Raw genomic sequence first — 12,471 nt, forward strand, 5'->3', positions numbered from 1 at the left:
TCTCTTTTAGGTAAAGTACATAGTTCCAATTGTTTTTATATGAATGTCTCTTGTTTAGATATCTCACCATGGATGAGACGCGCAAGCTATTACTTCTGCTGGAATCTGATCCCAAGGTCTATTCTCTACCGTTAGTGGGAATGTAAGTATTGCATTACTTATAAAAACCTTTTCAGCCATATATGTATTTAAATGTATATGATAAACATGTGAATCATTCATACCATGAATATGTCATTAATACTTGGATCAAGGGAAAGGCTACCCACTCCAGTATTCTGGCCTGGAGAATTCCATGGACAGCACATGGGGTCGCAAAGGGTCGGACACGACTGAGCGACTTTCACTTTCACCTTATAAAATCATGAATGCCAATGATGCTTAAGCTTTCTTATTTTAATAGCTGAACCAATTAAAGCAAGATTTTTGTCCAATCTTAGGAAGAATTCTAGTATATAAAACAAAGCTGAATTCTTCTGGTTAAAGCTGAAGCCTTAGAGCCCTGTGTCTTTAACCTTACTCACTATTCCAGTCCTTAAGGCGACTTGAAGAATCTAGGACTCAGAATATAACATTGTTTAAAATTCACTGCCAGGCAGTTTTCCAGAAATTCTCAGTATTTATGGCTGTCTCTTTCAAGTTAGTGGTTAATGACATTTAGACAGATTATTCAGTCAGAAATTTATATTAATTCAATATTTATTGAGTGCTTACCCTATACATAGTCTTGTGTTTCATACTGTGTTGGGATTTAAAGCTCTTCAAGGAATTTATAATTTACTATGAAATAAACAGTTTAGACTGAGCACTATTGCTGTTTTTAAGAGAGATGATAGGGGAAAGGCAAACTTGAGCTGGACCTTAAGTGTGTGGCCAATAGAAGGAAGGATTGATGGGGTAAGGAACCCATGTATGGGAATGGTATGTGCAGAGTTAAAAAATAAGAGTGCACAAATGTTTTGTGGACTATGAAATCTACTTACTGTCTGTTCGCTCTGGTCTTGGTAGTGGCTGTGTGTTGTTCCTGCTAAGTGAGTGTCTATTAAGAATTTTTTGTGTTTCAGGCTACCTTATATATTTATAGAATTCAGTCCTTTCAATAACTATGGTTTTAGGCTGCTAACTTCATCCCTTATTTCAGAATATTCTTTCTAGTGCAGGCTAATTGATTAATTCTTATTTTCACCTCTATTGTTAACCATTTTCTCTCTTACCATTTGACTACTATTTCAGGTGGAAAAGGACAGAGAGACTGCTTTCTCTATAAATATCTATCTATAGTTATAGCTATATCCATTGTCTCCCTCTTAATTATCACCATGGTTTAATGTTCATAGATTTCTTAATTATGAGCCCTTTAATCTATTCCTGGTGAATGCCAAGAATCTCTGCCACATTATCTTGAGAAGAACATAATCTAAAGGATGTTAAGTACTAATTTGTAAATGACTATAGTTCTTAATTTCTATTTTTTGTTTTAGCTGGCTGTCTGGAATTATACATATCTATAGTCCTCACGTGTGGGCCTGCTGCTTGCGATACATGTTCAGTTCTTCTATTCAAGAAAGGTAGGTGATATTTTTATTTTGATAGGGTTTTATTTTGATCTTTTCCTCTACTCATGTTTTATTGGTGTCATTTAAGATTCATGCAGTGCCTTAACCTTTTATATTATTTACAAACCAGAAGAACAAACACACCAAGGAAAACAAACCTTATATTAAATAGGAATAAAACCAGACAAAAAAGATGATGTTGTGCTAAACTTGGAAATATCAAGGAATTCTCTTGCCTAACAACAGTAATGTAACACAAAAGGTACATTTTTAATGAGTGGGGGAAAAAAACCCCTAGGGATCATCTACTCTAGCATTCTATTTTATAAAAAAGATTAATTTTCATTGATGTGACTGAAAATAAGTGAGACTTTTTTTATCTTACAAGAGTTTTATTTACTCAGTGCTACTGATAGTACCCTAAGAAACACTTGAAGTTTAATGTTCTTGGAACTAAAGTATAAGCTTTGGAAGTAATAAACTTTCTGACCTCACTTCCTCATTTTATTTTGTACATGATACCACTATTTGCCTCTTAACTTTCTTAGTCTATTAAATGAAAATTCCATATTCTCTTTCTGTCTGCTTTGGTGGCTATAATACACTTAAAAAAAAAATTAATGGAAAGCCAGTGCAAGTACATGACAATAAATCAGACATACATAAAGATGCATAATAAAAATGTCTCTTCCACCGCATTTCCCCAGACCCTATCCCCAGAGACAATCACTGTTAAAGGAGTGCTTCTGCTTCCTTCTTGAAGCATAGACAAATATCACCCTTCCTGACCTATGAAAGTTAAATCAAAAATGAGATCACACTGTTCCCCCTTTTCTCTGTTGCTTCTTTCTTTATGTCATTATAACTTAGAGATCATTACTAAATCTTGGCAGTTATAGATTTAAGACGTATGTTTTACAACTGAATAGTAAATAATATATACTACATTTTTAAAACTGCTCCTTGTGCTTGCAGATAACTTTGTGTATACATCTTTGTGTGCAGATACTAGTATATTTATAGAATAAATCCCTAAAAGTGTTTTTTTCTGGGTGAAATAGCATATAATTTTAAGTTTTGGTGCATGCTAAGTCGCTTCAGTCATGTCCCACTGTGTGAGACCCTTCCAGGCTTCTCTATCCATGGGGTTCTCCAGGGAAGAATACTGGAGTGAGTTACCATGCCCTTATCCAAGGGATCGTCCTAACCCAGGTATCAAACCTTTGTCTCTTGCATCTCCTGTGTTGGCAAGTGGATTCTTTACCACTAGCACCATCTGGGAAGCTTTGGTAGATACTGAAAATATGCCCTTCAAGGACTACCAATTTATAATCTTTCTGACAGTGTTTGAGAGTGCCTGTTTTCTCCGTCCCCTCACTAACACTGTGGAACAAGTATTTGTTGAGCACCTACTATGTATCAAGCACTATTTGTGATATTGGCAGTAAGCAGTATACAAAATAAAGACCCTATAGAGAAAAGCAGTAAATAGGAAAAATAAGTAAAATAAATAGTATTTTACAAGGTGATAAGTGCTGTGAAGAAAAATAAGCAGGGGTGGTAGATGTTATGTTGATATAGTGGCAGGTAGGGTTGCAGTTTTAAACAGGGCAGTCAGGCAGGCAAAGACTTGAAATGAGGGAGTAAGCCATGTGGCTGTCTGGGGCAGCGTTCCAGAGAGATGGGTACAAAGGCTGTACGTGAAAAATCACCTTGCATCTTTAAGACACAGAAAGGAGGTAGCATGGCTGGAGAGGAGTGAGGGAAGGGAAAAACAATAAGACCTCAGAGAGGTAACTGGAAGGCCATCATTAGACTTTGATCTTTGCAAATCTGACAGATGAAAAATGGCCTTTTCTGATGTTTATCACATCAACTTCTTGGAACTTCCTAATCATGTCTCTTGCCTTTATTCTATTGGATTGTACATCTTTTTCACATTGCTTTATAACAGCTCTTTTTCTTTCTCACTCTCTGTATGTATGCATTTATATAATATGTAAAGTATACAGAGAAAATGGGCTTCTTCAGTGGCTCAGCAGTAAAGAGTCGCCTGCAGTGCAAGAGACACAGGAGACATGGGTTCGATCCCTGGTTTGGGGAGATCCCCTGGAGGAGGATCCCACTCCAGTATTCTTGCCTGGAAAGTCCCATGGACAGAGGAGCCTGGAGGAATATAGTCCATAGGGTTGCAAAGAGTCAGATACTACTGAAGTAACTGAGCACACACGCACACACAGCGATATATGGATTTATTAAAATATATGTGTTATATGCTACAAAGATTTTATGTATGTATATAAATATGTTATAAAAATGTGCATGTGTATATATGTATTGGTGGGATTCTCAGGTGACTTAGTGGTAAAGAATCCACCTGCCAGTGCAGGAGACATAGGTTCAATCTCTGGGTCAGGAGTATCCTCAGGAGAAGGAAATGGAACCCACTCAAGTATTCTTGCCTGGGAAATTCCATGGACAGAGGAGCCTGGCGGGCTACAGTCCAGTAAGTGGGAATCACAAAGAGTCACTGAGCACTCTATAGATACATAGGCACAAGTTTATTTCCCCCAGAATGTCATTTTATTTGACTTTGGTTAATATTTTTTCCCAAACGGATGTTTTTTAAAGTCAGATTTATCCTTTCTTTTTCTATTTTGCTTAGAAAGGATTTTATTAAAATAAAAATCTCTTTAGAAGCTTTTAAAATTCTACTTTTTACATTTTATTTTAATTATAGAATACAATTAGTTTTCCTTGCAATAAAAGGGAAATTAAGTGTTCATTTTAGCATATTAGTACAATTAAGTTTTATTATCAGTGACTGGTCTTGCTTTAATTTCTTATTGATAGTAAATGCTTGGTAAAGTTAGTTTTGAAGCTCTCTCTGTTAGGCTGAAGCATTAGGCAATTTCTTTGATACCTGGACTCTAATGCCACCCTTTAACCAAGGAGGCATCAATATTGCTTGGCATAGCTTAGGTTGGTACTTAACAGCATTCTGATCAGTGGTCTTACCTGACTGTTGAGTGAGGAATTGAACAGAATGGGCACTCTGCCTCCTAAATCCCCACTGCCTTATTTTGTTAATAGTATAATATATCCCCAAATCATTTTCATTCAACATTTTACAGAGTAGAGAACTACTAAAAGTATTTTTAAATACTGGGTTTTGGTGTGTATTTTAAGGACTCTTGATTACTTTACAAATATTTGTTGAGTCGTGTAGTGAATAAAATGAATATTCATTTTATCATTGTTTACAATAGTGAAATACTATAAATAATTTAAATATCCACTTTTAGACATCTAAGTGAATCAGGAATAGTACATCTATATGTTATATTACTGGATAGTAACTAGCAAAGAATAAGAATATCAAAGGTATAGTATAGAATAGTGACATGGAAAGAAATCCAAGATTGTCAAATAAGAACTAGCAAATGCAATTAAGGAAACAGTTCCATTTACCATTGCAGCAAAAAGAATAAAATACCTAGGAATAAACCTGTCTAACCTGACCTGTACTCAGAAAACTAAAAGATACTGGTGAAAGAAATCAAATATGATGCAAACAGATAGAGAGATGTACTATGTTCTTCAGAGAAGGTGATGGCACCCCACTCCAGTACTCTAGCCTGGAAAATCCCATGGACGGAGGAGCCTGGTAGGCTGCAGTCTGTGGGGTCGTGAAGAGTCGGACACGACTGAAGCGACTTAGCAGCAGCAGCAGCAGCACTATGTTCTTAGATACGAAGAATTAGTATTGTAAAAATGGCTGTACTACCCAAAGCAATCTACAGATTCAGTGTAATCCCTCTCAGATTACCAGTGGCATTTTTTCACAGAATTAGAACTAAAAAATTGTACAGTTTTTATGGAAACACAAAAGACCCCAAATAGCCAAAGCAATCTTGAAAAAGAAAAACTGATCTGGAGGAATCAGGTTCCCTGTCTTCAGACTATGCTACAAAGCTACATTAATCAAGACAGTATGAAAAAATATGGTACTGAAACAGAAATATCAGCCAGTGGCACAGGATAGAAAACCTATAGATGAACCCATACACCTATAGTCATCTAATCTATGACAAAGAGGAGAGTATACAATGGAGAAAACACAACCTTCTTTAATAAGTGGTGCTGGGAAAACTGAACAGCTACATGTGAAAGAATGAAATTAGAATGCTCCCTAACACCATACCTGGAGAAGGAGATGGCAACCTACTCCAGTATTCTTGCCTGGGAAATCCCATGGTTAGAGGAACCTCGCTAGCTATAGTCTGTGGAGTCGCAAAGAGTTAGACATGACTGATCAACTAAACAACAACAACCACTAACACCATACACAAAAATAAACTCAAAATAAATTAAAGACCTAAATGTAAGGACGGACACTGTAAAACTTAGAAGAAAACAGGCAGAACAATCACTGACATGTATTGTAGCTAGATCTTTTCTGACCCACCTCTTAGAGTTATGAAAATAAAAACAAAAATAAATAGGTGGGACCAAATTAAACTTAAAAACTCTTGCACAGCAAAGGAAACCATAGACCAAACAAAAAGACAATCCCTAGAATGGAAGAAAATATTTGCAAATGAAGCAACTGACAAGGGATTAATCTCCAAAATATATACACAGCTCATGCAGCTCAATATCGAAACCAAGCAGTCAGTATCAGTTAGTCACTAGTTGTGTCTGACTCTTTGCAACCCCATGGTTAAAAAACTAAAAAAAACTTAAAAAACTAAAAACAGAACTACCATATTACCCAGCAGTCCCACTCCTGGGCATATACCTGGAAAAAAATTGTAATTCCAAAAGATTTATGCACCCCAGTATTCATTGTGGCACTATTTACAGTAGCCAGGACATGGAAGCAACCTAAATGTCCATCAATAGAGGAATGGATAAAGAAGATATGGTAATATATATATATATATAATATAATGGAATATTACTCAGCCATAAAAAGGAACAAAATTGGGCCATTTGCAGAGACGTGGATAGACCTAGAGATTGTCATACTAAGTGAAGTAAGTCAGAAAGAGATAAACAGATATCAAATAATATCACTTATATGTGGAATCTAGGAAAATGATACAGATTAACTTATTTGCAAAGCAGAAATAGACAGATGTGGAGAACAAACCTATGGATATCAAGGGGGATGGTGTGTAGGATGGATTGGGAGATTGGGATTGACATATATATCAGTTCAGTTCAGTCACTCAGTCGTGTCCAACTCTTTGCGACCCCATGAATCGCAGCACACCAGGCCTCCCTGTCCATCACCAACTCCCGGAGTTTACCCAAACCCATGTCCATCGAGTCGGTGATGCCATCCAACCATCTCATCCTCTGTCGTCCCCTTCTCCTCCTGCCTCCAATCCTTCCCAGCATTAGGGTCTTTTCCAGTGAGTCAACTCTTCTCATGAGGTGGCCAAAGTATTGGAGTTTCAGTTTCAACATCAGTCCTTCCAATGAACACCCAGGACTGATCTCCTTTAGGATGGACTGGTTGGATCTCCTTGCAGTCCAAGGGACTCTCAAGAGTCTTCTCCAACACCACAGTTCAAAAGCATCAATTCTGCAGCACTCAGCTTTCTTCACTGTCCAACTCTCACATCCATACATGACCACTGGAAAAACCATAGCCTTGACTAGATGGACCTTTGTTGGCAAAGTAATGTCTCTGCTTTTAAATATGCTATCTAGGTTGGTCATAACCTTCCTTCCAAGGAGTAAGCGTCTTTTAATTTCATGGCTGCAGTCACCATCAGCAGTGATTTTGGAGCCCCCAAAAATAAAGTCTGACACTGTTTCCACTGTTTCCCCATCTATTTGCCATGAAGTGATGGGACCGGATGCCATGATCTTAGTTTTCTGAACGTTGAGCTTTAAGCCAACTTTTTCACTCTCCTCTTTCACTTTCATCAAGAAGCTCTTTAGTTCTTCTTCACTTTCTGCCATAAGGGTGGTGTCATCTGCCTATTTTATACACATATATATTACTATGTATAAAATAGGTAACTAATGAGAATCTACTGCAGAGCACATGGAACTCTACTTAATGCTCTATGGTGACCTAAATGGGAAGGAAATCTGAAAATGAGGGGTTGTATGTTGTGTAACTGATTCAATTTGCTGTACAGCAGAAATTAACACAACATTGTAAATCAACTATACTCCAGTAAAAATTAACTGCAGGGGGCGTAGATTCGATACCTGGTCAGGGAAAAGTAAGCATGGGTTTGCTCTTTAGTTTTCTTCCAAGAATTGGACTGTTTAGTCTGTTAATAAGTTGAGAGACTCACATAGAATTCTTTGATGTGCTTTTGTTATTTTCAATAAATTTTAAGTAAATGGCATTTTTTTTGTCCAGGGTTTTTTCAGAATCTGGAAATTTCATCATAGTTCTCTATTCTGTGACACATAAGGACCCTGAATTTTATGAATGCCACCCTTGTGATGGCAGGTTACCTGACCTTCGATTCCAGCTACTAACCAGCAAGGAAACATTACGCCTTTTCAAAGTAAGTGTGATTGGATCACCTAGCACACTAATGACTATTTAGTTATATGTCGTATATTGGCCTTTTAAACCCAATGGTCTCTACCCTTTAAAATAGTAACTCAGACTATTAGGCTTTCTTTATTTTTGATCCATCTTACTGAATATTAACTTTATTCATTTATGGTTAATTTCGTTTTGTAAATTTTAGGACATACCTCCAGAACCAAATTCTAATACGGGATCAAATGTTATCCACAGAGTAACTTTTCCATGTTTTTCTAAAACCTTTTAAGGCTATATCAAGAATTTATGTATTGTTTCATTTTATGATGTTGAGAGTTAATTTGTGATCTTAATTTGTGTTAATTTGTTTCCTTTGTCCTGGAAGTTAATTTTTTAAATTATGGGTATAAAAAATGATTTCTCACAGTTAAAAGTCAGCATCTATACTATGTAATCTTGGAATCAGAGTGGATTGTGGTTGTATCCAATAACATACATAAAAATACATTTAGGTTATGGTCACAGAGAAAGTAGGTCTTTGAAATCATAAGGGTCATTATGTAAAAGCATTCTAAGGCTGGGAATTGCCTCGTGGTTCATTGGCTAAGACTCTGTGCTCCTTCCTGGTTAGGGAACTAGATCCCACATGCCATAGCTAAGACACATATAGCCAAATAAATAAATAAAAATATATATAATAAAGTTTTTTTAAATGAAATTTATTCTTTTAAGAAAAACATTCTAAGGCCAATAATAAAAAATAATTCTAAAAAAAAAATTATGTATCTTTTTACAAAAATATTGACAATCCCTAAATAATGGTGTGTTTCTACTCAGATCTTATTTTGTGCCTTTAATTTCATTTATAGGTTGTATTGATTCATAAATCAAGTTTTTGTATTTTAATTATAAGCATAATCATCTTTGAGGTATAATTACTTATTTCCATTTTAGAGACATGTATCATTCACTCATTTTATTCTTCAGGTTGTAGCCTCAGTTTAAAGTTACTATTTAACTGAATCCTGGTTATTAAGTTGTAAGTTATATAGTAAAGTTTTCACTTTCATTTATATAGTAAGCAGATAGATAGTTTTTTAAAAGGTTGCGTAAAAATAGAACTACCATATTGCAGTAATTCCACTTCTGGGTGTTTATCCAAAGGAAACAAAAACAGTAATTCAAAAAGATACCAACACCACCATGTTAATTGCACAGTATTTACAATAGCCAAGGCATTAAAGTAACCTAAGTGTCCATGAATGGATGGATAAAGAAAATATGATTGATATTATATCATATATTTATATAATGGAAAACTATTCAACCATAAGGAGAAGGCAATGGCACCCCACTCCAGTACTCTTGCCTGGAAAATCCCATGGATGGAGGAGCCTGGTAGGCTACAGTCCATGAGGTCGCTGGGAGTCAGACACGACTGAGTGACTTCACTTTCACTTTTCACTTTCATGCATTGGAGAAGGAAATGGCAACCCACTCCAGTATTCTTGCCTGAAGAATCCCAGGGATGGGGGAGCCTGGTGGGCTGCCGTCTATGGGGTCGCACAGAGTCGGACACGACTGAAGCGACTTAGCAGGAGCAGCAGCAGCAGCAGCATTCAAGCATAAAAAAGAAAGGAAATCTTGCCATTTGTGACAACATAGATGGACTTTGAGGGCATTGTGCTAAGTGAAATTAATAAAACATAGAAAGACAAATACCATATGTCACTTTTATGTGGAATACTAAAAAAATATTAAAACATTTCATTGAACTCACGGACTGAGAACAGATCGGTGATTTGCAAGAGAGTGGCAAGGGTTAGGGAAGGTTTGAGGGTGGCCAAAATGGCCAAAGGTGGTCCAAAGGTACAGACTTGCAGTCATGGAGATGTAATATACAGCATGGTGAGTATAGTTAATAATACTATACTGTATTTTTAAAGTTCTTATCATAAGAAAAAATTTATCATCTGTGTGGTGGTGAATTTTTAACTAGACTTAATTGTAGTGGATGTTTCACAATATATTCAAATATCGAATCATGTTGTACACCTGAAAGTATTATAATGTTATGACAATTATATCTCAATTAAAAAAATATTTTTTTAAAGAAAGATTACAGTTACAGAAATCAGAATTCCCCTTCCCACCAAGTGTTTCAGAGCTACTTTTCATCTACATAGTATTCTCTGGTGTTTATTTAAGTCACATCTCAAAGTATGACTTACTTTATTTCAGAATGTTGAACCTTCTGACAAAACTCCAGTCTGTTTTGAACTGAGCGCTGAAGACCAGAATGCAGAAAGAGAGTTTTTTAACAAAGTTTCTAAGAATCTTTCAATTAAGAGGTAAAAGATATTTTTGTTATCATACTTTTTTATTACTTTCACTAGTTTTTAATAATTAAAGTAAGTCCATAGTTATTTCTGAGGGAACTATTTGTAAATCTTATACCACAGGTGTCCTTACTTTAAATGTATTCCTTCATATTTGTAAGTTGGATGATTAATTTTAATGAAGTGACAACTCTAATATGGTTCTCATTTGACTTGATTTATTACATAGGGGAACAAAAGTATTTGTCAAGAAATTATCTTGCTTAAGAAGAAACATCCTGTTTTTGTTTAGTTTGCCTTCTGTTCTTCCCTTCCTTGTAGTATTAAACCTAGGGCTATCAGATGAACTACTATAAAAATAACTCCAACTATAAAAATAACTCCTCTACCTAAAAAAGAAAACTTTTAAACCAAATGCACTTGGAGAATATTAAATAATGGCTTGTGACTTTTTGGGTCCAATGTCTACTTTTGTGGTAAAATAGATATTCCCTTTGTATTAGGGTTCTTCAGAGAAATAGAACCAACTAGTGTATAGAGAGATTGGTTATTGCTAGTCTATTGCTATTCTAACAAATTATTACAGACCTAGTGACGTCAAACAATACATATGTATTACCTTCTAGTTCTAGGAGTCAGGAGTCCAAAATGGGCCTTTGCAGCTAAAATCAAAGTGACGGTAGGGCTGCATTCTCTTTGGAAGCTTTAGTGGTAAATCCATGTTCCTTCTTCCAGCTTCTAGAGGCCACCTGCATTCCTTGTCCGGTGGCCCCTTACTGCACCCTCAAAGCTACAAGCATAGCATCTTCACATCTCTCTCTCTGACTTCTGTTTCTGTCCTCACATCTCCTTCCCTGACTCTTATCTTGACTCCATCTTATAAGGACCATTGTGGTTTACATTGAGCTTACCTGATAGTCTAGGATAATCTCCATATCTCAAGATTCTTACCTTAAGGACATCTGCAAACTCCCTTTTTCCTTGTTCACTAACATATTCACAGATTCTGGGGATTAGAAAGATGTCTGAAGTAAACTCTATCTTTGGGCATTTTAAGTTATCCTTGAAACAGGCTAGATCACCAGAAAACTATATTCTTATAGACTTGCAGGAACTCCCAACACTGACTGAAAGTTTAAGGCTTTTTTCAAGATTTTATTGAATGTTTATGGAAGAAAAAGCCAACTTAAGGGGACGCTTGGTAATTTCTTTAACATTGTTGAAAAGCAATGTCTGTTTTCAGCTCTGACCAAAGCGTTGATAAGGATCAGTCATTTTTAGGTTTAAATTTTAGAAAAATGTTTTTCCCTAGATAACTTTTGTTGAAATTATACAACATTAAGTTTTTTCTTTTTGTTTGAGTGCTAAAAAGAGCTCACAGTGAATTTTTTTTTTATTTTTGACTGCACCACATGGGATATAGGATCTTAGTTCCCCAACCAGGGATTGAAACTGTGCCCGCTTTTTTTCTTTTTAAATGTAATTGAGGGAATTCTCTGGTATTCCAGTGGTTAGGACTCAGCACTTTCACTGCTGAGGCCTGGGTTCGATGATCCCTGATCAGGGAACTAACATCCACAAGCCATGCGGCGTGGCCAAAATTAAAAAAGTAATTGAACTTAGTTTCCATTTTGAGCCCCTCTTCATTATGTGCAGTTATGGAAGCCAAATTTCAATCAATTCAAGGTCTGTTTATCCTGTTTCCTCTGAGGTTTCATGTAATTTGGAGGGGACTAATGCTATGCCCTATGCTTCCCTGGTGGCTCAGACGGTAGAGTCCGCCTGCCAATGCAGAAGACTGGGTTCAATCTCTGGTTTGGGAAAATCCCCAGGAGAAGGGAACGGCAACCCACTCCCGTATTCTTGCTTGGAGAATTCCATGGACTGTAGCCCACCAGGCTCCTCTACAGGCAGACTACCTTCCATATGGTCACAAAGAGTCGGACACGACTGAGCAACTAACATTTTCACTAACACTGTGCCACTGCTGGTGATGTGGGTGACGTGATTCTCATCCACCCACACCACTCGGCCATCTGCTGAGATGTTTTCC

The 12,471-nt window shown here is 36.5% G+C and overlaps 1 protein-coding gene across 16 annotated transcripts in view; it reads left to right on the forward strand.

Moving 5' to 3' along the window:
* Positions 1-12,471, forward strand: part of STIL (STIL centriolar assembly protein) — a 53,433-nt gene that overhangs the window by 12,469 nt on the left and 28,493 nt on the right. For all 16 annotated transcript variants that reach the window (XM_081492828.1, XM_081492832.1, XM_081492830.1 and 13 more), the window contains exons 7-10: positions 59-142; positions 1,482-1,568; positions 7,945-8,095; positions 10,321-10,430. In XM_081492828.1, coding sequence (XP_081348954.1) covers positions 59-142; positions 1,482-1,568; positions 7,945-8,095; positions 10,321-10,430 — 432 coding nt within the window. The remainder of the gene's footprint in view (positions 1-58; positions 143-1,481; positions 1,569-7,944; positions 8,096-10,320; positions 10,431-12,471) is intronic.

This window comes from Giraffa tippelskirchi, chromosome 5, assembly GCF_054371585.1.
Source record: "Giraffa tippelskirchi isolate mGirTip1 chromosome 5, T2T-mGirTip1v1.2.pri, whole genome shotgun sequence".
Classification (NCBI taxonomy): domain Eukaryota; kingdom Metazoa; phylum Chordata; class Mammalia; order Artiodactyla; family Giraffidae; genus Giraffa; species Giraffa tippelskirchi.